General features: G+C 39.4%; 1 protein-coding gene across 2 annotated transcripts; it reads right to left on the reverse strand.

The window, feature by feature from the left end:
- On the reverse strand, nucleotides 1–27,563 carry LOC115222575. Of its 2 annotated transcripts, none has more exons than XM_029792853.2 (9): nucleotides 27,399–27,563; nucleotides 17,764–17,884; nucleotides 14,823–14,940; nucleotides 11,823–11,993; nucleotides 10,950–11,190; nucleotides 9,137–9,297; nucleotides 6,122–6,211; nucleotides 3,244–3,427; nucleotides 1–1,349 (listed from the first exon to the last, which is right to left on the reverse strand). In XM_029792853.2, the coding sequence occupies exons 1-9, from the start codon at nucleotides 27,406–27,408 to the stop codon at nucleotides 994–996; spliced, it is 1,452 nt and encodes a 483-aa protein (XP_029648713.1). In that variant the 5' UTR covers nucleotides 27,409–27,563; the 3' UTR covers nucleotides 1–993. The 2 variants fall into 2 exon arrangements, with proteins under 2 accessions (XP_029648713.1, XP_029648712.1); XM_029792852.2 differs by lacking the exon at nucleotides 27,399–27,563 and adding an exon at nucleotides 25,085–25,243.
- Nucleotides 27,564–27,971: the final 408 nt, after the last annotated feature.

The raw sequence follows: 27,971 nt of genomic DNA on the forward strand, positions 1-27,971 counted from the left end.
TGCACAAGCCAGTGTGTGTGTATGTATATATACATATCAAACACGTGAATTACCTGTGTGTTTTTTTTCCTGACTCTTATTTTTTTTCCATTATTTCCACATTTTCCTCTTTGTGTCTGACAAAAGACTATATCTCAGACATTATACTTTTTATATTATTATTTTTCCTTTCGTCAGTCTAACGATATTAATTATAAATGCACTTTTGTTGTTTTCTTGTCCTTTGTTATTGATTTGCTTCCTTCCCCCTCTCTCTATATAAACTTTGTTAGCTTAATTAACTTTTCTTCAGAAATCATCTACCTATATTTGTATTCATACTCATACTGTATGGAGGGTTAAACCATAGTATTTTCTTATGTCTATATTTTTTTGGTTAACCTACATTTGGTCTGATTTAAGTTATAATGTTCTTAAAATTGTATCTTTCTAATGTAACACGGGGCTGCCTTTATGGAAGTTGCTACATCAGAGGATAGGTTGGAAACATACCTACTTTTTAAACAGATCACTTGAAAATTCTTTCCACATAAAACCATTGGTAGCATTGTTAATCTACAAACAAAGAATATTTATCCACCAATTGCAGTGTTGAGTTCTTATTCTCCCAGTTCAATACTATGGTGTATATATATATATATATATCAATTTGACTTAGCGCCATATGATTTAAAATCTAATGGGTGTGTAGAATGAAACCCATCTCATCAGACATTAGAAACTAAGAGTAACGGATTCTAGATGTTAGACGTCTGTTGGTCAGTTCCGACCATGCCATGCTGATACTCTACAAGCAAACCATGTGACCTGAGCTGACAAACAGGGGCTCAACATCTAGAATCTGTTACTCTTCTTTTAATATCTTATGAGTGCCACTTTCTTTCATTTATTCACATGTGTGTATATATATATATATATATCCATATATCCACATATATATATTAGTATAAAAGCACATAAAAAAGACAAAAATCAAAATTTAACCGAGTCTGGTTAAGAACACAAAACAAAATCTGAAAAAGAAGCAGCGTTGGGTTTGTAAATGGAGACGCTGTTACAACAATGTGGAGCGTGGCGCAGATAGGAATCAAATTTCTCTTCAAGAGACTCATCGTTGTTATTCTTCAGTGGAGACTCTTCAGTTTTTGCAGTGTTCTTCAGGAATGACGATGATGATGATGATGATGCCGATGATGATGCCGATGGTAATTCTGTTTCAGACAATGACATTGACTGGTTTGCTATGAATAGAGACCGATTCCATAATTCTGAGAAGAAAGGGTTTTCAGTTTCAGAAGAAGTGGAATTGATTGAGCTACTTGTCAGGATTTCTATGCTATCATCATCATCTGAAATAATTAAAGAGAGAAGAGAGAGTGAGAAATATGGAATATAAGTGTTTAGGTGTATAATAGAGAGTTAGAAAGACAGGCCAGAGAAAATATGTGTGTATATATATTTATATACACACACACACATGTATATAAACAAAAATTCAGACGAAAATACACAATAACACTAAGCAAATTGTAATGTTTTTAGAGAAATTAAAATGATTAAACAAGTGTAATTTTTATTCAAATACTTCATTGAAATATATCAGTGCTTTCTTCTCTGTGTGTGTGTGTGTGTATGTGTGCATATGTGTACGTATGGCTCACTTCTTGTGCTCGCACTGTTTCATCGATCAAAAAGAGGTGGAAACTTCAAAACTTCCATGCTTCCTGAGATTCGCCAACACTACACCTGATTTTCTCCCCTCCATACACACACAAGCATGTATCTGACTCATACATTGTTCGCTTTCCAGACATTTCTACATTACTGCATGTACTTTATATGCACTTTCTGACAAGTTGTGGTGCACCTGAGCACTGTATACAATAATTTCATTATTATTCAGTGAAGGAGTTATTCACCTCAAGGATCTTGTATCAGTATGGGATCAAAGAACTGGCAGAAAGGTGCCTCCAGACAATCCAACACAGTGGCCTCTACTCTGAATGCTAGACTGCTTTTGCTGTAACTTGAGGAGAATAAACCAAATAAGTTACCAAAATATTGACTCAATGTATTCAACTGTGAGGAATCCTGAATTCAACCTGAGCCTGTTTACTTTTTACATTGTATGAAAGTATTTCTAGATTTAAGCAGAACAAAAAAGAGATAATTTGTAATTGCAGATTGAAAATTGAGAAGGCCAATAAATGTTGATGCTTCTTTGTGTCTATTCAAGAAATTTTGTCTTTCAGGAAGTTTTGCAGTAAATGTGAATAATAAATGCTTATTGTATACATTTGTAACTTTGGCAAAAACTAAAGATGTGGTCACTTGAAAACTTTTAGATGATGTAACCTGTTTGTAAGATCATGGTCCCACGTATAAATTACGCATGTAATTCACTAGTTTTTGAGACGTATAAATGTACAACGTTCATGAAATTATGGAGAGCATTTATTGTTGAAAATAACTTAATGTAGAATAATGAATTGACTGCGACAGATTCTGCCTGCCTACCCACCCACCCACCTACCCTAACTAGGAATATTAGGGTCTCATCCATTGTCTTATATTCAAGATCCTCTGCATGACATCCATGTATTAAAAGTAATCAAACCTGTATAATATTTGAGGAATGATAAATATAATTTTCTTATTTTCTCGTTATTTTGGCATTCTTATTTACAACCTCATACTCTCATTGGCAACTTCCATCATTCTTTTACTTGTTTCAGTCATTTGATTGTGGCCATGCTGGAGCACCGTCTTTAGTTAAACAAATTGACTCCAGGACTTATTCTTTGTAAGCCTAGTACTTATTCTATCGGTCTCTTTTGCCAAACTGCTATGTTACATGGATGTAAAGACACCATTACTTGTTAAGCAATGGTGGAGGGACAAACACAGACACACAAACATATACATACATAGATATATATGATGGGCTCCTTTCAGTTTCCACCTCCCAAATCCACTCACAAGGCTTTGGTTGGCCTGAGGCTATAGCAAAAGACACTTGCCCAAGGTGCCATGCAGAGGAACTGAACCTGGAATCATGTGGTTGAGAAGCAAGCTTCTTACCACACAGCCACTCCTGCACCTGTACAACTTCCAACTGGAAAAATCAAATATGCATGCTTACAGATCAAAATGTAATTAGAAAGTTTAGTAAAACACCTGTTGTCATTTTGAGTGCTATAGTGTTGTTAAACAGACTAACAAACTGAACGTATTCATTATTACCTGAATATTCTGAATATTCTGATTCACTGTCTTCTGACATAGACTCATCACTGATCATAGCTTTAGCCTGCACATGACCCAGTTTAGCAGCCTCAGCGAACAGATTGGATGCTTTGTTTGGGCATTGTTCTATACCCAGGCCTTTTAGATAACATAGTCCAAGGTAATATTTGGCATCAGGTTCCTGAAATGAATGGTAAAAAAAAAAGGTAAAAAGATATTTCAACTGGTTAACATCATTTAGTTTCCATCCATCCCTCATCTCCAACCACAATTTTTGAGAGGATCATTGGGGTAGAATACTCAGGTCCCCACCTCCACAGTGTTCTATCAGAAGCAATCGTCACTACCCGTTCTGGCTGGATTTCCAAGCAAGACTGAGACTATGGATATTATCCAATAATCTCACTCTTAAATTCTCCAAGCTAAGCGGAAGAGGCAGAGTTATTCCTCAAAATGAATACAGGCCCATGATACCCTCAGGAAAATGGCCTTGTCAATATGTAGAAAAGGAGTTTGGTATAAAGTCCATACACTACGCTAAATGTAAGAAATGGACAAAGAAGACATGCAGCAGAATCACAGGATGACCAACAGGGAACATAAGCTTTGTGTCTATGATAGATGCATTGGAGCAGCAGGTTCTATGGACAAGCCAGGAATATACACCCTTGACTACAAGGATGGTTCACTAGAAGGAGTCGACATCTTTTGCTACTTAGGAGATGTCATCATCAAAGGAAAGTGTCTGCTCTGAAAGCCCCTTCCCTTGCTGATTAACGAAAATAAGAAAGGGTTGGGAACGACTAGCACAGAATGAAAGGCAGATTGTACGAGGGCTGGGTTAGAAGTGCAATGCTGCATGGAAAGATTGGAAAGAAATGAAGCAAGCATGCTCTGTTGGATGTACGATAAAGTGTGAATGTGTTGAAAGACTGGACATAAGAGGGATCAGATGTAGTGCGTAAGAATGAAGACTATGTCTGTATGGTTATGTCTGTGGATGGATCATTAATCATGGAAGGAGTTTGTGGAAGAGAGAGATCCAGTGAGACATGGGATGGAGCAGTGAACTTCAAGATGTTGAGCTCCACAGAGGAAATGACAGGGAATGGCAATATAGTGTGCTTGAGAAGACCTGTCCATTTTAGCAGAATTAAGGTTCTCAAGCCTTCCCCAACAACTCATTTCTTCCATCAAGCTTCTATGTTACCCTATTTCCTTCTTACACTCTCCCTCCACTAAACTGATATTCTCTGCAATCAACTTATCCCCTATTTCTAACCATCTGCCACAATATTTCCACTCTGAACATTCACCTCTCTCCTATTCTGTCTCTCATAATTCACCTTTGTACTTTGACCTCATCTCTTTCTCTCTCTCTCTCTCTCTCGCTTTCCAGGTAGGCAAGCCTTGTATTCACCTTTTTCAGCTCCTGCTTCCATTCATAATTTCTTATTCCTCAACAGTACACCACATTCGGTTGAGGGGTCGTGTCTTGTAGGTATTTGGTGACTTCACCAGTGCTGCTCCCACGTAAAAAGTGCCTCGGTATACTCTATGAAATAGTTGACATTGGGAGGAGCATCCAGCCACAGAAACCAAACCCAAGCAGACAACTGAGGAGCTTGGAGCAGACAACTCTGGCTTGTCTCTTCATCCAACTCATGTCAGCTTGGAAAAGAAATGTTAAATGATGATGATGATGATTACGCAGAGCCACACATATCATTCAATGTTCTCTTTCCATGCTGCCATGGATTGGCTGTTTCCACAGGAATTGGCAAAGTCAGAAGACTGCACCAAGCTCTGCTGTCTCTTTTAGCATGGTTTCTATAGTTGGATGCCTTTCCTAATGCCAACCACTTTATAGAATGTACAGGAACCAACAGCAGCAAAGTCACTAAATATCCTGCAAGACAAAGACCCATCAATTGAGTGGGGAGCAGTACTGAGGGAGATGGCTTTGTGCCAAGGGATGAGAAACTAGAGTATAACTAGGGGGACAGAAATAGGTGTTTTGCTGTAGAAGTGATAGGCTACCCCTGTTGGAAAGAGCGAGAGAGGAGAGACGAAGAATGTATCTCAAGTTACAGAGACGGGTATATATAAGTGAAGTGATACAGAGGACTGGATAGGGTGAATGGGCAAGGAAATTTGCAAGAATGAGAAAGGATAGTGGGAGATGGATGGGAAAGTAATGCAGTGAGGGAACATAGGTAGATGGAAGTGGATGTTAAGAAGATACGTTTTGGGAAAAAGATTTGTTAGGGATGTGTATATAAGTATCATCATCATCATCATTTTAACATCCACCCTTCAATGTTTGCATGGGTCAGCTGTATGTTCTTCCTATCAACAAACTTCACCTGTTTCCAAATAAGGTAATAGTTCCCCATGACCAGACCACTTGCATGATAGAGATATTCATTTATAGCTATCATCTGAAGTCAAAGCACAGAGACAGTAACACACGTACGTATATATGATGGGCTTCTTTCAGCTTCCATCAACCAAATTCACTCAAATGACTTTGGTCAGCCAAGGGCTATTATAAAAGACACTTGCCCAAGGAGTTACGCAGTGGAACTGAACCCAAAACCACGTGGCTGAGAAGCAAGCTTATAACCATATAAGCAAAGACACACACACACACACACACACGCAGAGGCAACACTACCAGAGCTGGTGTCATGTAAAAATTCCCCAGTACACTCTGTAAAGTGGTTGGTTTAAGAAAGGATCCAGTCATAGAAACCATGCCATAACAGATAATTGGAGTCTGACGTAGCCTTCAGTCAAACCGTCCGACCCATGCCAGCATGGAAAACAGATGTTAAACGATGATGATTATGACAATGATAGATATGAATCTAACCTTCTGTTTGGCAGCTTCTGTAAACAATTGCACAGCTTGAGAGAAATCACTGCTTTCTTCAATATAATGAACTCCAAGATACGTCTTTGCCTGAAAAGATAAGATCATTTAATGTATAATATGATACTTTAGACGAGGACGATAAAGAAGACGGGGAGAGAAGCGGATTCGTGAACCTGTGGGTGGATTAAAAGTTGGTCGGTAGTTGTAGGGGGTGAGCTGAATTAATAATAGTCATAAATCAATTCTTTTATGTAACCTTAATACTTTTCTATAGCAAATGGTCATAACATGCATGATGTGTGTGCGTATGTGTGTGAGCGTGTACATGTGTGCATGTGTGTGAGTCCATTTGTTCAATGCTTACGTGGGTCAACCAAAGTTATAGGTAGAGTTCCTATGGCTAGATGCTTTTCCTGTCACCAACCCTTGACTGTTTGCAAGCAAGGCTAGGGACATAGTCTCAAAGAATATTGGAAATGAATGACACTCATTTATGACTGTCCCATGATGTCAAGACAAAGAGACACTTGCACACACGCATCACTACTGGATATATTTCTTATTCATCACTGGTTGCAATATGCTTCCTAGCATTGTTGTCGCTATCCAATGATGCTACCCTCCTGACAAGGGGCGGGGGGGGGGGACACAGGCCAATGTCTCCCCGCCCCCACAGAACAAAATACCAGTCCATTGCAAAGTTAACCATTTACAGCTGAGTGGACTGGGAAAATGTGAAATGGAGTGTTTTGCCCAAGAACACAATGTACTGCCTAACTAGAAATTGAATCCTTGATCTTGTTGTGAGTTCAACATGTTGACCACTGGGCCACACAACATCACACACAAATATATATAGAATTGCTCATAATTATCAAAGGAAGAACTGAATAAAGTTAGCTTTTGTGATTTTTTTGCAAATAGTATAGTCATTATTTCCTTTATTAATAATAATCTTTCAATAAAAGTGTGATGGAAAGGAGATAACTCCCTTTTAATTTTTCGAGGGGTCTTATGCTTTTACTTTCTCATTTTATCTCTATTTCTGTGTGTGTGTGTGTGTGTGCATGCATTTTCTTTCAACCTATGTGAAGCAGTAATCTATTTGTGTTAACAGCAGCCAGGGTCATTTATTGCTTTTTTGCCTCCTTATGATTCTCTGCTTTGGTGTGGGTGTTGTGTATGCATTCCCTTATTATCTCCCTTGCTTCCCGTATCAAAAAGCACTGGCGTCAAAAAACTTGTTCAACGATGTCCAAAACAGCAGTGTCACATCAGCAGCGTCCAATTGTCCCAGTCTGTTGCCATCTCTCACCCCGCCGTATCGATCACCTCCTCCATCTGCCCTTCAACCCTTCCTCATCTTTTCAGATGTTGCCTGCCTGCCCCTCTCCTCTGAAATTCTCCCATCTCTTGCACCCTCACCCACACACACCCTTGCAATCCCTTACCCTTTACACACTACTCACATCTCTGACCCCTCCCATTACTACAACTCTCACACCTATATGAACCACATGGACAACTCATCACCATTAATTATACCTTCAAAGACAAATAAAGGTTCATTCTGACTTTCCCTTTCCTGAATGTGAATAGCAATGTGGCTCCACCTCTACATCAAGAACCTTCTTTACTCTAACTAGCATAAAAACGCCACCCCACCCTCCTTAGGTTTTCTAGACTTGTGAGGTACATGGCAACCTCACTAGGGCTGGTGCCACAAAAAAAAAAAAAACCCCAAAAGGCTAAAAAAGAAAAGCATCAGTCCACACAGTAAAGGGGTTGGTGTTAGGAAGGGCAGCATCCAACTTTATGAACCAAAACAGCCATTGCAGCATGAAGCAGACCTTAGATCCATCGGAACTTGTGAAACCCATGACAGCATGGAACTTGGATATTAAAAGATGTGTGTGTGTGTATGCATGCAATGTATGTATGTATATGGGTGTTGGTGTGGTTGAGTGGTAAGAGCTTTGCTCCCCCAACCACATGGCTTTGTGTTCAATTTCACTACACAGCACCTTGGGTAAGTGTCTTCTCCTATTGCCTTAGGCTGACCAAGCCTTGTGAGTGGTTTTGGCAGAGGGAAATTGAAAGAAACCCATTGTATATGTAAATCTATGTATGTAAATATATGTGTGTGTATATACATACATACACACACACACGTGTCTGTCTCACAATCTATCTATCTACTTGTCTGCCTGTCTCTCTCTCTCTCTCTCTATCTATCTACCTACCTATCTACATATATAATACTGAACTGCTAATTCCTACACATTCTTTTCTCTTCCTGTTTCTTTTTCATTCACTCTACTTTTTTTTCCTCTCAATCTTTTCTGTCAAAGACTTTTCCATTCTTCCCAAGCGCTAAACTAATACACCTGCTTGTTCCTCCACCTCTCTTTGTCTTTTGTTTTCTGTAGATTTGAACAATATACACACACACACACACATATATATATCATCATCATCATCGTTTAACATCCGCTTTCCATGTTAGCATGGGTTGGACGATTTTGACTGAGGGCTGGCGAACCAGATGTCTGCACCAGGCTCCAATCTTGATTTGGCAGAGTTTCTACAGCTGGATGCCCTTCCTAACGCCAACCACTATGAGAGTGTAGTGAGTGCTTTTTACATGCCACTGGCACGGGGGCCAGTCAGGCGGTACTGGCAACGACCTTGCTCGAATCCTTTTACACATGCCACCAGCACAGGTGCCAGTAAGGCGATGCTGGTAAAGATCACGCTTGAATGGTGACTACGTCAGTGCTGGTGCTACGTAAAAGGTACCCAGTCCACTTTGTAAAGTGGTTGGTGTAAGAAAGGGCATCCAACAGTAGAAGCCTTGCCAAAGCACTCACTTGACCATGATGCAGTCCTTGGACACACTGAATCCTGTCAACCCATCCAACATGGATGTTTAATGATGGTGATGATGATGATTATGATTATTCCATACAAAGTTGTAATAGCACCATTTTCAAATGCAAAAAGACTTCTTACCAATGGATATCCAAGGTCAGCAGCTTTGAGTAATAGCTTAATAGCTTCAGACTTTCCCTGACTTTTGTTAGCAACTTCTCCATGCAAGTATAGTAGAGCCAGGTTAAATAGTGCCCCGCAATGGTCCTGATCAGCAGCATTTGTATAATATTTCACAGCCTGGAATTGAATTTAAGTAGAAAGAAATGAAAGCAAAAATGAAACAAATCAGCCGCGTACTGCTCCAGCAATTTTTAATGTTCATCTGCCTCTTCATTGATTTATAGAAAACTGGGATCATTACATCTGTATTAAAAGGTCCAAGAGTGAATGGCTGAAAATTCCTAACATTTGCTCTCCTGATTTAAAACCCCTGGATTTCTATGTGTAGGGCATTATGGAGAGGGAAACCTATAAGCATGCCCAGATTCTATAGAGTCTGTAGCATAGAATCTAACGAGCTGTCCACAAGGCTTTGGCGCTCATGGAGATGAAAACTTTGGTAACTCTATGTCTAAAATTTAAATTTTTGTTGTAACAATTACTGGTCTATTCTTTAGAGTATACTTTTTGCTGATATATGCTTTATTAATTAACTATATACATACACATGCATATATGCACATAGAATACATACATTATATATATATATCATCACCATTTAATGTCCGTTCTTCATGCTGGAATGGCTTAGACAGTTTAATTGGAGTTGATGAGCTGCACCAGGTTCCAGTCTGGTTTGCCATATTTTCTACAGTTGGATGCCATGCCAAACCAGACTGGAACCTAGTGCAGCTCTCCGGCTCAGGAAGAGCATATTTGGCATTAGGAAGGGCATCCAGCTGTAGAAACTCTGCTAGATCAGATTGGAGCCTGGTGCAGCCATCTGGTTCACCAGTCCCCAGTCAAACCGTCCAACCCATGCTAGCATGGAAAGCAGACCTTAAATGATGATGTTGATGATATATGTGTGTGTGTGTGTGTGTGTATATATATACACATACATACACTACTGTGCAAAAGTTTTCGGCCACCTCACCTAAACCAATCAAGATATAGTACTTTAAAACAGAAAAATGCCTATAATGAACATTTATTACATAATGTTCTTTTCAAGAAGTTACTGTACATTGTTAATATTCCGTGTGGCTTCCCTTAGTGTGAATAATTGCTTCAATGCACCTGGGAAGAGTTGTGTACAAATCCTTCACCATCTTCACAGGTATGAAATACCATTCTCTGTGGCTAAATCCCACAACTCTTCAAGATTTGCGTTGATTCTTCTGATGAACTCTTCTCTTTAATTCTGTCCACATTTCCTCAATGATATATTCAAGTCAGGGCTCTGAACTGGCCAATCTTTCAATACAATGATACCTTCATCAGCCAGACTCTGTTGTGTTGCATCTGCGATCTGTGGCAAGGAGTTCTGTCATGTGAAAAATCTCACCTTCATCCAAGTCTGGTACCAAATTGTCCTTCAACAACTTGATGTATTTGGCACTATTCAAGTTACTGTCAATTTTAACCAATCTCCTTGAACCATCACTTATTATGTATCCCCAAAGCATCAGACCCTTACCCCCAAACTTCACTGTTTTTGCAGGTTGTTTTGCTTTTCTGGAGGCCTTCTGACAAGTTCTCGCTAATTATGCCACAGCATAGAAACATGTTAACTGATGAAGATCATAATTCAATTATTTACATCTATGACTAAATAGAATTTTTCCAATTGAAGTAGCCATGTATCTCCTCTACAGCAAGACAATGATGATGTGAGGATGTGAGAGAATTAAAAAAAAAAGAGAAGAAAACAAAGTCCATTTAACTAACCTTTTGATATTTCTCTCAACACCAGTTCCTTGATCGTAACACAAACCCAAGTTGAAACTTGACTTTGAGTGTCCAAGTTCTGCAGACTGCTTCCAGTAATCAACAGCTTTAGAATAATCTCCCGTATTGGCAGCTTTCACTCCATTCATGTACTTGTCCACACCAATCAACATGTTCTCAGTCAATTCCTTTATTTCTTGGGTAGCATTTTCTAAGTCTTGCTTGTTCTTCAAATCAACATCCTGCAGATATTTAAATAAAATGGTAATTATAACAACTCTTAAATGTTTCAAATACAATTTGTGATTGAAAATATTATTTTCTTTTGTGAAATTATAATCATTCTTTTGTCTAGAATATTAGTATGGAATTATATGGAAGTTTTCCCTTCCTGACAACATGGAAAGGGATTTCTTCAAAGCAGTAATTATTATTATTATTATTATTACTGTGTTGTGGATCTCAAAGTATATAACATTATAAATAATAGCCTTGAAAATGCTTGGTTGAGAAACCTTTTTGGATAGAAAAAGTCAAAGGCTGTCCATGGGATTTGAACCCACATCTACTGTAGACATGACAGATGTTCTACTATTGGACCAAAGTCAATCCTTTGAATTTCTTTCTATATTTTAGAAACCTTATTCTATACGAGAATGTGAAATAATTCTTTTTTTGGAATAATATATTTTGAAGCACATACATTATATTTTATAAATATTAAACTGAAAAAAAACCCTTTTGTATAGAAAATGGTCAACAACTGCCTTTGGGACTTGAACTTGAATCTTCTGTGATTTTTAGTTCTTTAAAATAAAACAAAACCTAAAGCAAGAACACAAGAACATAAAAACAAAAGGAAATGGTAACTCACATCTTCCTCTGCGGTATTTACCACTGATCTCTTCTGGGTGGAATCAAAGATTGCTGCTTGGTTAAAGGGGAAGACAAAGGTTAGATACTTTAGCAAAGATTGTTTGCTGAAGGTATCATGGTACTTGAGGTACTGTTGATTGATATGTAGACCAAGGATTACAATGGTACCCTGTGTGAGAAATAAAAAACATTGTGAAACAGTAAAGACTCTCTTAATTATGCATTCAACCCTTCAACATACAAATTACTCTATACATACATACATACACACACACACACATATATATATCATCATCATCATTACTCTATGAAATGTAATGCTTATCTATTCAAGTTGCTTCGAATTAATCATGCTTTATTTTGTAGCTGTGAGCTTTTAATGATGCGATTGTTTAATTTTAAGAATGTCATTGTAGGGTAGGTGTAAGAGGTCAGATATGGCCAGTTTGACCCTAAAATGAACAGGATAACTGGGCCAGAAATTTTTATGCTAAAAACAACTGACATTGTAGGGTAGGCATGAAAGGCTGGATCTGGTCAGTTTGAACATAAAGCTGAGTCAAGGGTTAGGGTTAGGATACTTGGGCTGGATATGGTCAGTTTAAATGGCCAAAGAGTCGAAGGTGAAACAATGATTATGTGAGGTTAATCCACTGGATCACCTTGTTATAGATCATATCTCATTTAAAACAACCACAACACCAGCAACAACTATTTGTACCATAACAAACCACTACGCTACAACCACCACCACCACCACCCCTTTAATACACAACAATTACTACAGTCATTGCTGCAGTAATCATCCTCTCTCTCTCTCTCTCCTGAAAGTGAGTAACCATGTAGTTCTTCTACAAGAACCTGGCTGCACCCCAAAACCCTTCCCTCCTCTCCTCATACTCTATACCAGTGGTTCCCAACCGGGGGTTTGCAAAGGTAGTACTGGGGGTCTGTGAACTAAATTTAAAATATCATATATATATATATATATATATATATATGTATACACACACACACATACACATACATAAGGTTAAACATATTAAAGGGGTCCAGGGGAAAGCTTATTGAAATAAAAGGGTTGCGAACCACTGCTCTATACCCTCATCTCCTCACATAAATGTAGTTCAGCTCTGCCCCTGGGGATTTTGAAGTCTTATGAGCATCATGGAAACCTCAGTAGTGTCAGTGGCACAAAAAAAAAGCACCCCACACACCCTGTAAGGTCATTAACATTAGGAAGGGAATCCAGCTGTAAAATCCATGCCAAAGTGGACAGACATGGGAGCAGTATGATGCAATCCTTGGGCCCATCAGACCCTGCCAATCTGTCCAACGTATTCCAGCATAGAACATGGGTGTTGAATAATGATGATGATGATGATGATTGCTGCCCTCACTATCACCACTACAACTGCAGCTGCTACCAGTTGTTACTGCATGTGTTGTGTACAACTCTTAATTGCATCCAGTGGTGGTGCCCTGGTTCAGGAGTTCCAAGATCCTGAGGAGTATGGAACCACCCCTTTAGCCATTATTTGTTCCCAGGTCAAGCAGCACATGTCATGGTCCCAGTTATGGGCTAATTAGCATATTAGGGCTTGCTTACCTATGTATGTAAAGACTGTACAAGAAACCTTCACGGCTCACACAGGGGGCCAAAGGCTTCCGCAGCAATGCATTGTGGAGTGCTTAGAACAAGAAGACACCTGGCTTGACCTGGTCGTGGTGTCAGTGTTAAGAGAGTGAGGTTGATGGTGTGCAACGCTTCACTTTAAAGAAAATCACAGCACAAGTCATCAGTCACCCATAATGATGACCAGATGACCCTTGTCACTTTGATGGACAAACATGCAGGGTCAGATGACAAGCTCCTTGTCAGAGGCACCTGGGAGGAATTTAAGCTCAGACTATAAAGAGTTGGAACAATGAAAACAACGTTTTTTTTTTGTTCAGCACTCTAAATTGAAACAGTCCACTGCCCTGTAGATGTACTTTATCCACAACCCCAGTCATGGCTGTGTGGTAAGAAGTTTGTTTCCCAGCCACATGGTTTTGGGTTCAGTCCCACTATGTGGGACCTTGGACAAGTGTCTTCTACTGCAGCCTGGGGTAGGCCAGTTCTTGTGACTGGATTTGACAGACGGAAACTAAAAGAAGCCCTTGTATACGTGTGTGTGTGTGTGTGTGAGTGTGTGTGAGTGTATATATTACTGTCTCCTTACCATGTCAGCACATGAATATCATCATGATGGAAGCAGTGTTATTTATTTCCATGTCTGACCATGGGGGAAATATTACTTCATTTGGAAACAAGTGAGGGTTAGTGACAGGAAGGGCACCCAGCCATAGTAAATCTGCCTCAACAAATTCTGTGCAACCCATGCAAGCATGGAAAAGTGGATGTTAAAACAATGCTGATGATGTCCCCGACCTCCTATAAAGGATAAAATGCAAAGTTAATCTAAGTGGGATCTGTACTCAGAGCACAAATACAATGGACATTAGGATTGCATCATCATCACCACCACCACCACCACCATCTAATGTCTACTATTCCATGCTTGTGCAGGTTGAATGGAGTTTTTTTGAGGCAGATAGTCTATGCCTGGATGGTCTTCACATCACCAAGCAATGTAATATTTCTCCATGACCTGAAATGTTCTTGCAGGATATTGGAAATGGACGACACTGTTTGCATGGCGGAGAGACACACTTTTTTATAGCCACCACACAATGTCAAGACAAGGAGATACAAATATATACTCACAACCCATGCACATACGTCTAGACGTGCTTGTTTTTAGTTTCTATCAAATTCACAAACAAAGCTTTGGTTGGCCTGGGGCTATAGCTGAAGATACTTGCCCAAGGGCCACACAGTGTGACTGAACACGGAACCATGTGCTTGGGAAGCAAACTTCTTACCACACAGCCACACCTGTGCCTTTGTTTAACCAAACAAAAATGAAAAGAAAACAGTTTTAGTGGAACTTACGCAACCAATAATGCCAAGTGCTTTCGATGGATTTGTGTGATAAGACCAAAAGTTTCCATTGTAATTCTTCCATTTCTCCTTGGGGTTACAGTCTTGTAGATGAAGATCAACTGATTTGCTGCAAATGGAAAATACATATTTATATTAACTCTTCAGCTTTCACATTACTCTGATGATAAATGCAATATTTATTTATTTACATTATTTACATTTGACGGATATTTATCATCATCTTGTTTGTTGTTAACACAATGATATATCAACTGATATACCCTCCAGCCTTCATCAGGTGTCTTGGGGAAATTTCAAACCTGGGTTCTCATTCCTAAGGTATTTTTCGATGTTAATATTATTATTATTATTATTATTGCCTTTGCACAGCTTCTAACGCTGGAGATGTATTACAGTGTCAGCTGTTCACTACTAGTAAACTAAGGTAACACCTCTTATTTTTCGAGCAGCTTTCGGAGTATCCGAGCTGTTTCAAGCAGTGCTGTTTTCTGCTAGTGTTCCACCCTTATTGCAGCCCCTATTTGTTCCATGTACTTCTCGAGATTTTTACTCTCTGTTCCCAGGGCACTGACAATTATTGGTACCACTGCCACCTTTTTATCGACCACAACTGTTTAACTTCCCAAGCCAACCTGTCATATTTCTCAACTTTCCTTTCTTCCTTATCTTTGTTATCAGCTGGGCATGCTATATCTATGATCCAGCATAGTTTATTTTTTTCTCAATTAACACTATGCCCAGCTTTTTGTTTTCTTTCTCAATTAAGACTATGTCAGGCTTTTATTATTATTATTATTATTATTATTATTATTCAGGTCACTGCTTGAAATAGAACTTGGAATCTTGGGATTAGTAGCCTGCGCTCTAAACCACAACACCATATACCCACGGGCATATGGTGTAGTGGTTTATTTATTCACATTGTTTTGAATTAATCATGGGATTATCTTGTGGTTTCAAGATTTTGGTTACGTGATAGCTTTTCTATAGAATGACTTTGTAAGGACAGGTATGAGAGACCAGATCTGGCTGGTTTGAACATAAAACAAGGTAGAGTATCTGGGCCTGTTATGGCTGCTTTAAACACTAAAGGGTGAATGGTATAGCATGATCTGTTTTTTCCCAGAAACTATTTGCTCCTTAATTACACCACCCAATTATTTTAACTTCCTCTTATAAGGTAGGCTAGCCATGTATCACCTGTATGGCCCAACACCTATGCTTGTTCATCTATCATAGAAGGGGGAGATGGCTTCATGGCACCCCCTGCTTATACTTAATACTGCTTTAAACATAGTTATAGGGGCTTTTCTCTTTCCTGATTTTTTTTGGTGGGGTCTTGCAACTTACTCAATAACTTCAGTATTCCTGGTTGCAAGAAAAACGTACCCAGTGCACACTGTAGGGTGGTTAGTTTCAAGAAGGGTATTAAACCACAGAAACCAAACCAAAGCAGACAGTAGAGCCTGGTGCAGCCCTCTGGCTTGCTGGATTCTACCAAATCATCCAACCCATGCCAGCATGGAAAACAGATGATGATGATGATTCACAAATATTTTCAATATTTTAGACATAGAACAGCTCAGGGTGTAAGGTATTGATTATGTATTGATCTCTGATCTTTAGCATTCAGATCACGCCTCTGTCAAATGAAATGTTTATTTATTCATATTGTCTTGAATCGATCATGGGATTATCTTGCAGCTTCAAGGCTTTTGAAGGTGTAATTGTTTATTTTTAGAATGACATTGTATGGCAGATGTAAAAAGCCAGATCTAATCCCTTTTGGTAAATTGCAGGACAGAAATAAAGAGCAGGGAAACATGAAAGGGAAAAAACCCTTGCTACTAAGTGGTGGTGGGGAGAGTATTTGAGGGAAAGAAGCTTTATGCTAAGGACAAGAACAGGTACCTTGCTGTACAGAAGATACATGCCTATTCCACAATGTGAGGTGCTGCTGCTGTTGTAGTAGTAGTAGTTGTAATTGGGAAGAGGATAAAAGATGGTAGTGATAGGGTGCTGGAGCAAACTATTAAAGTACAAGAAAGTGAGAATAAGAGAGGATATGGTCAGTGGGCCAGGGAAGAGAAGAGAGAGAGAGAGGGTACTTTCATAAGTGTGTGTGGGGAGAGTAACAGATGGTTAAAGAAGGAGGGTGGAGGACGTATACCTGTATGGAGAGGGAGCTCAATAAAGATAGATGAAAAGGTAAGGGGAAAATAAGCAAGGTGAGTAGGTAAATGTAGGTGTACATAAGGGTAGCTGGAGGCCCTTCCTGCTGCCAATCCTCATTTGGTTCCAGGCATGGTGAAACATGTTCTGGTGGAATAATGATAATGAATGACACTGCTTGTTTGACAATGACAATCATTTATAACAATCATGTCAAGACAAAGAGAAGCAAAAACACACACACACACACACACACACACACACAAACCATCATCATAATTTTATGTCCATTTTCCATGCTGGCATGGGTTGGACAGTTTGACAAGAGCTGGCATGGTTGGAGAGCTGCACAGGCTCCAACTGTCTGCTTTGGTATGATTTCTATGGTTGAATGCTCTTCCTAACATCAACCATTTTACTGAGTAGGCTGGGTGCTTTAACTGTGGCACCAGCACGAATGCCCTTATATGGCAATGGCACAGGTGCTTTTATGTGGCACCAGCACTCGTGAGTCTGCAAGACAGGGATCTTTTGGCTGGAGCTTTTTTACAGTTTCATCTACAAAAATCCACTCACAAGGCTTTGGGTGGTCTGGGGGCAATAGTAGGAGACACTTGTCCAAGGTGCCATGCAGTGGAATTGAACCTGAAAGTATGTGATTGGGAAGCAATCTTACCACTCAGCCATGCACACACTTATATAAAAGATATATTTAAAAATGAATCAACAAACGTATACAAAAATTAATTATACTCACATATCACAGAACTGTGTATTAGTCTGCTGTGGTTCGTCACATTTTTCATAGACTTTCTCAGAATCTTTCTGCAGATTCTTCAAAGATTTGTGAACCAAAGATTGCCAGCGTGCCCGAAATACTACACAACCAGATAAAAAGACAAGAATAAAAAAAGTGAGAGTGAAAGAGTAAGAAAAAGGTGTTTCAATTAACTGAAATAAAGATTTTAGGAAAATGAAGGGCACCTGCTTCTTCTCCCAACCGCATAAGCATTGGGTTAGTTTCACTGCGTGGAACTTTAGGCACGTGTCTTTTACTGACAGTGACTTTGAAGTTTTGGCCAGCTAACCCATCACTGGACTGTTGTGTGTGTGTGTGTGTGTGTGTGTGTGTGTGCATGTGTGTGTTTATGTATGTGTTTATATATGCATACATAGATATATGTGTATTTGTGTATGTCCTCCACCACTGCTTGACAACCAGTGATGGTTTGTTTACATCCCCCATAATTTAATGGATTGATAAAAGGAGACTAATACAATATTTGGAAAATAAATACTGGGGTCAGTTTGCTTGACTAAAACCCTTCAATGTGGTGCTGCAGCAAGGCTGCAGTCCAATAACTGAAACAAATAAAATGGTTCACGTGTGTGTGGGTGGGGAGCTAACATAGATAAAGTAGTAAAGCAAAAAATTTTAATCCATTAAAAATGCATGATTGGGAAAAACATATCCGTGCAGGCATGCACCCCCCACCAACTTTGTTTCAAACATAACTTTTAGGAAAATGGATATTTTTTAATGAAAATTTTCCAGAAATACCTTTCAGATGGTGTACATTATGACTAACCAGGTGGGCATAATGAAGAAAGAAATAAAAAAAGAGAGAGAGAGAGAGAGAGAGAGGTGTTTTAGTTATCAGGAATGTGTGGTAAGAAGTTTGCTTTTCAACCTCATGGTCCCAGGCTCAGTCCTACTGAATGACACCTTGAGTGTCTTTTACTGTGACCCAAGGTTGACCAAAGCCTTGTGAATGAATTTGATAGATGGAAACTGAAAGTAGTCTTATGTGTGTATGCATGTGTGTGTGTGTGTGTATGTGTGTGTGTGTGTCTCCTTGTCTTGACATTGTGTGAAATTTATCAATGAGTGTCACTGTCATACAAGCAGTGTCATTCATTTCCAATATTCTGTGAGAACATTTCAGACTATGGGGAAATATTACTTCACTTGGAAAACAGGCAAGAGCATCCAGCCTCAATAGACTCTATCCAGCCCATCAAGATACGGAAAAGTGAGTATTAAAATAACGATATAACAAAAGCATATTTAAATGAAAATTTTCCAGAAATACCTTTTAGATGGTGTACATTATAACCAGATGGGTAAAATGAAGAGAGAAAGAGAAGGGAATTCACAAGACTATTCACTGAAATTATTTCAACTCATTATGCACTAGTAGTACCTCATTTTGTGTTGTTGGAAAAAGGAGAGCAATGTTTTCGAGAAGCATCAATCGGTGGACGTTGTCTGCTTCTCCCACCAACCATTTTTTCCATTCCATTATCATTTGTGTCTTTGTCCAGCCCACAGCTCTTACCAAAAAATAAAAATTCTATTTCAAATCGAGGCACTAAGACCTTTTACTTTTCCTCCCCAACCAAGCAATATGCCTCCCGCAGGCAATCCTGCAGTTCTAAGTCGGGACCCCAGAAAGCATAACTGTATTGGTTCTTGGGAAAGGAGTCCATCACCCTGAACATAATATTTCCCATTATGACCTCCGCAGTTACCTGCGGAGGCCAATCTGGGTCTTCAGTACAGGACAGGACCCCCCGCTCCGGCCCTCTAGCTTCTTCACAAAGTTCTGTACAGCCCCTCCCTAATGAAAGATCAAAAAATCATCCTTCATCATAATGGGAGGGGCCACAGTTTCCTCTGTCAGTGGCAGAATTCCCACCGATGAGGTTTCAGGAGATGCCGGCAGTGTACTACTAACCGCCCGCTGCCATCCAGATCCTGGTGGATGGTGTCCTCTATCCATTCCAGTTCAATGTCCGGTGGCAGCCCACAGGCCCAAGCTCTTGTTAATTTCTTCCCACAATATGTCGGAAGAAACAGAATCTTTTGCCCTTCTAAGGGCTGTCTTGCAAATTTGCGAACCACCTCAAGGGTGTCAAATAGCAACCACACCGTTACTAACACCCCTGGAAATAAACTTAATAGTTGGCAGATGTTCTGCCAATTCTTTTTCTATTTCTGTCTTAGGAAAGCAATGGTTAAAAAAAACTTAGAGGAAAGAACGGTGGTGTTGAGGTCACTCGACACCATCGCGGTCTTTCCTAAGATAGAAATAGAAAAAGGGGAAGCAAGCTTCTTACCACACAGCTACGCACCTGCACCTATATATGTATGTCTTTTATCTTTTCCTTGTTTTAGTCTTTAAACTGCAGCCATGCTGGAGCAATGTCTCGATGAGTTCATCTGAACAAAATCAATGCTAATACTTTTTTTAAAATCTGCTTCTTATTCTTTTAGTATTTTTCCTAACCAGACATGTAAACAAATTGACACCATTTGTTAATTTGTATATACAAACAACACACACACACACAGAGTACAACATTGCAGTATGTGTACTCCATTGTACGAGTAATTTGCTGTCTGAGACGAGACTTGTGTAAATTTTTACCTTGAATTACAAGCAGAGATCCGCAGTACAAGAACACAAATCATCCCATCTTTAAGGTAATTCAGTTAATAAAACCAGTTGACATATTTCTTTTGCATTCTCTCTTTTTTATAACTGTCATTTTGCTTCTAACTACACCATTCCTGTTTTAAAACTCATAAAAATACATTTTTGAGTGTTTTTTTTTGTGAGCTGGATTGAATTAATTATATTTTAGTTAGTTTCAATGGGGAAAATTGATTTGTAAAATGAGTAAATCGTAACACAAGCTCGGTCATGGAATGAATTAAACTTGTACTGTGAGATACCACTGTATACATATATATATCATCATCATCATCATTTAACGTCTGTTTTCCATGCTGGCATGGGTTGGACGGTTCGACCGGGGTCTGGTAAGCCATGGAGGCTGCACCAGGCTCCAGTCTGATCTGGCAGTGTTTCCACAGCTGGATGCCCTTCCTAACACCAACCACTCCGTGAGTGTAGTGGGTGTTTTATACATGCCACCAGCACAGGAGCCAGAGCAGGCTATATATCATCATCATTTAACGTCCGCTTTACATGCTAGCATGGGTTTGACGGTTTTACTGGGGACTGGCAAGCTAGGAGGCTGCATCAGGCCCCAATCTGATTTGGCAGTGTTTCTACAGCTGGATGCCCTTTCCTAATGCCAACCACTCCAAGAGTGTATTGGCTGCTTTTTATGTGCCACCAGCACAGGAGCCAGTCAGGCGCCACTGGCATCAGCCATGTTTGGATGGTGCTTTTTATGTGCCTCTGGCACAGGAGCCAGTTGGGGCAAGGAGGTTGGCATCGACCACGTTTGGATGGTATGTTTTACGTGCCACCAGCATGGGAAACCAGTCAGGCAGCACTGGTAATGACCCACACATGAATGGTGCTTATTGCGTGCCACCAGCATGGGAGCCAGTCAGACGGCACTGGCACCAGTCACAACTACAATTTCCATTTGACTGTGGTTTAATTTGATTCTGATATATATATATATGCTGAGACCCCCTTCGGTCACGACACAGACCAGGGGATTGCACCTAGAAAGTTACCCTCTTACCCTCCCAGGCACAAGTCCGGGCAAGGTTGTTTATGGAAGACCAGCATTTGCCCTTTGCTTACTAGCCTCCCTTCTCCATGCCACCAGTGTTATCCAAGGGAAAGGCAAAGGCTGATACAGCCTGGCTCCTGTGACGTCGCGACTCATTTCTACAGCTGAGTGAACTGGAACAACGTGAAATAAAGTGCCTTGCTCAAAAACACAACATGCAGCTCAGCCTGGGATTCAAACTCACAACTTCACGATTGTAAGCTTGACGCTCTAACCACTGAGCCATGCGCCTTCACACACACACACACACATATATGTAAATATATATACACAACAGGACACTTCTACTTTAGAGGATGACACCTATCCCTGCCCTATACACCTCTAATCTTTCATCAACTGGCACAAAGCCACCTCACCACTCCCAGCTGAGGGATTTTATAGTGCAAGTTACTTGGTGACCCTGCTGGTGCCATGTAAAAAGTACCCAGTATACTCTGTAAAGTGGTTGGTGTTAGGAAGGACATTCGGCCATAGAAACCATAGAAAAATAGACAATTGGACCATGGTGTCCCCCCTGGCTTTACCAGCTCCTGTTAAACCATACAACTCATGCCAGCATGGAAAGCAGATGTTAAACAATGATGATGGTGATGATATATGATGAGCTTCTTTCAGTTTCTTTCTACCAAATTCACTCACAAAGCTTTAGTCTGTGTGAGGTTATAGTAGAAGACACTTACTCAAAGTGCCACGCAGTGGTACTGAACCCAATGCCACATGGTTGGGAAGCAAGCTTCTTAATCATGCAGCCATGCCTGTGCCAATGTGTGTGTGTGTGTGTGTGTGTGTGTGTGTGTGTGCGTGTGCATACATATATGTATACAGATAGGTTGATAGAGAGATAATTGATGTATAGTAATATGAAGCAGATTTATATCCATCTAAATAAAGGTCAGTGTCAAAATTGTAACAGAAGCTGTGAATGCTGTCTCACCGTACCTCTACCGTACCCGAAAACCAACCAATATTCTTCTAAACATCAGTTCTGAGTGAAACTATCTACAGTGAAATCAGAGACTTTTTGATAAAAACAAACATTAAATGTTATAAATACATTTTACTCAGTTGTTCTGGTTTTGTATTATGGTACAAGAAGAGTTGTCTAGGAGCCCCATGAATTTAGAGGGTCCATTGCCAATGTGGGAACAACCAGAGAGCTACAATGCCATTCAGAAGATACTGATTTCTATTTTTGTTGCCTCGTCAATAATTTTTTCTAGGTTTGCTTAGATTAGGCAAAATTTGTTGAGGTAAATTTTCTGATGCATGTCACCCTGACCCCTTTTTCTATTACTGACCCTTAGTAATATTTCCCCTACGCAAGACATATTTCTGTAGAAGAATGGAAAAAGAACAACACTGCTGGCATAAGGGTGACATAAACACACACATACATGCACATTGGTGTGTGGTGAGAAGTCTCTCCCAACCACATGGTTCTGGGGTCAATCTCACTGCATAACACCTTAGGCAAGTGTATTCTGCGTCAACCAAAGCCTTGTGAGTGAATGTGGTAGATGGAAACTGAAAGAAGCCCATTAAGTGTGTGTGCGTGTGCTACTATCTTCTCGCCTTGATATGATGTGATAGTTACAAATGAATATCTCTGCCGTGCAAGCAGTATCCTTTATTCCCAGTCTTCCGTGGAAACATGTCAGACCATGCTTGGAAACGGGTGATGGTTAGCAACAGGAAAGGCAACCAACTGTAAAAAATTCACCTCAACAAATTCCATGTGACCCACGCAAGCATGAAAAGGTGGACATTATGATGATGAAGATGAATGTGAATAAATAAGAAATATAGTTGACGAGAATAATTAAAATAGTAAAGGGTTAATGTTGACCCAAGTTTGAGTTCTTGTAAATGAAATTGTGAAAAAATTCCTGCAGTAAAGAGAACCTAAGCAAGGGACTTGACTCTAAGAATGTAAACCGACTTAGAAGTAGATAAATATTTTTTAATTTTACATATGAGAAAGAAATAAAACTTGATGAGGTTCAGTTACAGCTTTTATTTTTCAAGTCAATGTGAAGAAGAGCCGTTTGTTAAGATGTTTGCTTCCACACCAATTGGTTTTGGGTTTAGTCCCACTGCATGGCACCTTGGGCAAATGTCTTCTTCTCTAGTCCTCGTTTGTCTAAAGCCTCATGAGTTGATTTGGTAGACGGAAATTGGAAGAAGCCTGTGGTGCACATGTGCCTGTGTGTATGTATGTTTGTTTCTCTTTGTCTTGACATCAGATGATAGTTGTGAATGAATGTCGCCATCATACAATGCCTTATCAAACTTCAATGAAACTATGTCTGGCCACGGGGAAGCATTACCTTGCTTTGAAGCAGGCGAGGCTTGTTGACAGGAAGAAAATTTGACTCAATAAATTGTCTCACCAATGCAAGCATGGAAAAGTGGTCGTTTAATAATGATGACGATGATGATGAATTTTGACCATAAAGGAGTGTTATCTGTACTAAACAGACTATGTCTTTGTACTACAACAGTAGAAGGAAAATATACTTCATAATATCAACAGGATCTATACGTCATTAAGCAACTATTACAACAGTGTAGCAAAGTATATGAAACGGTTGTGATCTCGTTTTCCTGTTTATGAACTTTTAGAAAATTTTTGAGTCAAAATTGGAACTTGGGGTGTGTTTCTGAGGTCAGTACTTCATCAGCATCTGGGTTGGGCAGAGTTTACTGAGGCAGATTTTCAATAGCTGGATACCCTTCTTGTTGCCAACACTCACTCGTTTGCAAGAAAAGTAATATTTCTCCATGCTCAGACATGATTTTACTAAAAGATTGCAAATGGCAGACACTGCCAGTATGACAGTGACACGCATCTACAACTATCATGCCATGTCAAGACAAGGAGACACAATCACACACACACACACGTATACAAAGGGCTTCTTTCAGTTTCTATCAACAAAATCTGGCCATAAGGCTTTGGTTGGCTCGGAGTTACTGTAGAAGACTGCCTGCCCAAAATACTGCACAATGGAACTGAACCAAAGACCACATGGTTCAGAAGCAAGTTTCTTAACCATACAACCATGCCTGCACCTATATATATATATATGTGTATGTGTGTATATATATATATATATATACACACACACACACACAATGGCTTTCTTTCAGTTTCTGTCTACTAAATCCATTCACAATGCTTTGGTCAGTTTGGGTGTGTAGTAGAAAGCACTTGCCCAAGGTAGGATTGAACCAAGAATTTAAAAAAAAAACTTTTTCCAGTGAGTAAATATTGTTTTCTACACAACATAAACATTAAATTAAGAGAAAAACAAGTGTATATACATAAAACATTGATTTATAAAATTACTCTTTTCTTTTTTTTAATTAAATTGGTTTCCTTCCATTATTATGAAACGTGTTATTGAAAATAATTTGAAAAATCCCAATCAAAACAGAGAAATTTGAACTTGTGCGTGGGGCAACTATTCACCCCCCCCACCCTCACAAGTAATATATATATATATATATTTGCTTACCTTTTGGAATCAATTTTGGCTTGAGACTAAACATCTTTAAAAGTTACTGTTTAATAATAATAATAGGAGGAGAAGCAGATTGGAAGAACTGACAATGGAGGGGGGGGGGCACGAAGCATTAACACAACTCGTCCTCTCGGCTGCGCACAGCAGCACTGGACAGCAGTGAGAGAATGGATTGCAAATGCTGAATCTTTTTTCAGCATACTGTGGAAAGAGAGGGAGGGGGGGGGGAGAGAAATAAAGTCATAGAGAGACACAGACAGATAGGAATATAGAGAGAGTGGAAGGGGCTTAGGTTTATATCAATGATGCAATCATGACCCAGTTTGCTTTCTTAGTGTTGGCACACATGCAAATAAACCATAGAGGTTACCTTCAGATACATATATATATGTGTGTATGTATGTATGCATATATATATAATCATCACCATTTAACATCTGTCTGCCATGCTGGCATGGGTTGGACAGCATATATATGTGTGTGTGTGTGTGTGTGTGTATACTGTAGATAGGGGTGTTTGTATGTGTTCATAACTGTATGTTTCCTTTAGTTTTTACTTGTTTCAGTCATTGACTGGGGCCTTTGCCTTTAAGGGGTTTAATCATGCAAACTGACCCCAGTCATTATTCTAATTCCTAATACTTATTCACACACACGATGGGTTTCCATACAGTTTCCATCTATCAAATCCACTAACAAGACTTTGGTCAGTCAAGGGTTATAGTAGCAGACACTTGGTCAAGGTGCAATGCAGAGGGACTGAACCCAAGACCACATGGCTGGCAAACAAGGTTTTTAACCACACAGTCACACCTGTGCCTATAATATATATATATATATATATTATATGCTATCAGTAAATGTAATATGTGACAATTATTCGGTAGCCATGATAAAACTCCGAGTTTTGGATGCCAAGGTGGAAATCCACGCCGCCATCTCTTCAAGATATCTGGCCAACAGTTTTTTCGATGGGCGGATAACTGAAGAGATGGCAGCGTGGGATTCCGCCCCGACATCTGAAACTCGGAGTTTTATCTTGGCTACCAAATAATTGTCACATATCATATTTACAGATAAATTTCTCTATTTACATAATATCGAGGTCTCTTTCATTCTTTTGTTGTCTTACCATTTCTATCAATATATTATATGCTATATATATATATATGCTATATTTTTTTATTCGTTCACTTGTTTCAGTCATTTGACCGAGACCATGCTGGAGCACCGCCTTTAGTCAAGCAAGCCGAACCGCTAAGTTACATGGACGTAAATACACCAACATAGATTGTCAAGCGATATTGGGTGGGGACAAACAGACACACAAACAAACACACACACATATATATATATATATATATATATATATAGAGAGAGAGAGAGAGAGAGAGAGAGAGAGAGAGAGGGGGGGACAAGAGTTCCACATTAGACAAATAAAGCAATAAATAAATAGATAGATGGTCCAACAGAAAAATAGACAGATACAGAGAGAGACAGGCAGAATGACCAACACAGACAGACAAATACAGGGTACTACCAGCGAATACTGGTCCCAGTGCGCGCATAAATATATATATATAGGGAGAGTTCACAAAAAAAAAACCCTCGAAAAGACGAAGACAGGTGGTGTAGAAAAGAAATGTATTGGTGGGTCGTGTAAGAGACCATAAAGTCAGGGAAAAGATGCACTCGTATATCTGTGTATAGAGTAAGTATATTATCCGAAATGTATAGTATTATATACCCATTACAGCCGTGATGGATAAATAATACTGTACATTTCGGATGATATATATTCTGTTGTGTCTGGGGAGAGTCATTCTCTTTTAATGCCTTATAATTTAACACACGCACCGGTAATGTTGCCAATCATTTACTTTCTAAAACTTTCGTTGCGTCTTGAAACCTTTTCAATAATCGTTGATTCTGTCCGAACGGGAAGAGTCAACGACTTTTATGTTTCAGTCGTTTGACTGAGGCCATGCTGGAGCACCAGTGAAAAGGTTGCGAGAAGCAACGAAAATTTTGTAAAAATAAAGAAGGAAATGAGTGGAAACTTTACCAATGAGTTTATTAAATAATAAGGCACTAAAAGAGAATGACTCCCCAGACACAACAGAATATGCTTCAACACACGAACTCACATAAAGAATCTTGCAAACCAAATCCCAAAACGATATACACACATATATACACACGCACATGCATAGAAGAAGCATCGTGTCTCGTCGATGCGTAATTCAGGAAGCAATAACAATAATGAAAACTCAGTGTTTATAAACGAAAACAAGAAACGTATTCTTACCTCGGTACATCTCAAGGGATAAATGCAAAAACGGGTATTAAATCTCCCCGCTCCCCACAAAAAAAAAAAAAATTCAAGTCTGGTAAATAATAATAAAACTTCACTGAATCCCGTTCCTGAGCAGAAACGGACTACACCTCCATGTTTGCTTAACCGGAAATATGGACCGAGTGCAGTTACCTCCCTTGAAGCACCTGGTTTTCGAGGAAGTTACGGTGTGGGATTTACCACCCTGGGGGTGGGGGGTGGGGGAAATCCCACATTGACTTTTTTTTAAAAAAAAAAGAAATTTTTAAGGCAAAAAGAATGATAAACTCACAGGTTTACGCGCGACGTTGCTCTTAGACACATGGGAACTTTTCCGTTTGAACGGCAGTTTTTTCTAGCAGTGTCATATGAAATTGTCACCCATAATTATGACCCTAGTAGCGATCTATTGCATTTCAATCTGTTTTAGGGTTAGGGTGGGGGAAGAATATATTTTTTTCTTCACAAATGTAAATAAATCCGGATCTTTTCGGTTTGAACGGCAGTTTTTAACATAATTTCTAGGTAACTAAAAAATTTTAAACT

This window comes from Octopus sinensis, linkage group LG20 (assembly GCF_006345805.1).
Source record: "Octopus sinensis linkage group LG20, ASM634580v1, whole genome shotgun sequence".
NCBI lineage: Eukaryota > Metazoa > Mollusca > Cephalopoda > Octopoda > Octopodidae > Octopus > Octopus sinensis.

Excerpts from the sequence above, each read along its gene's own strand:
- LOC115222575 (XM_029792852.2), bottom strand. The coding sequence starts at position 25,118 with ATGTTTAGTCTCAAGCCAAAATTGATTCCAAAAG. Across the intron at positions 11,994-14,822 it reads CACTTGGCATTATTGGTTGC|GGTACCATTGTAATCCTTGG; the intron begins GTAAGTTCCACT and ends TTTCTCACACAG. Across the intron at positions 3,428-6,121 it reads CAGAAGCTGCCAAACAGAAG|GAACCTGATGCCAAATATTA; the intron begins GTTAGATTCATA and ends CATTCATTTCAG.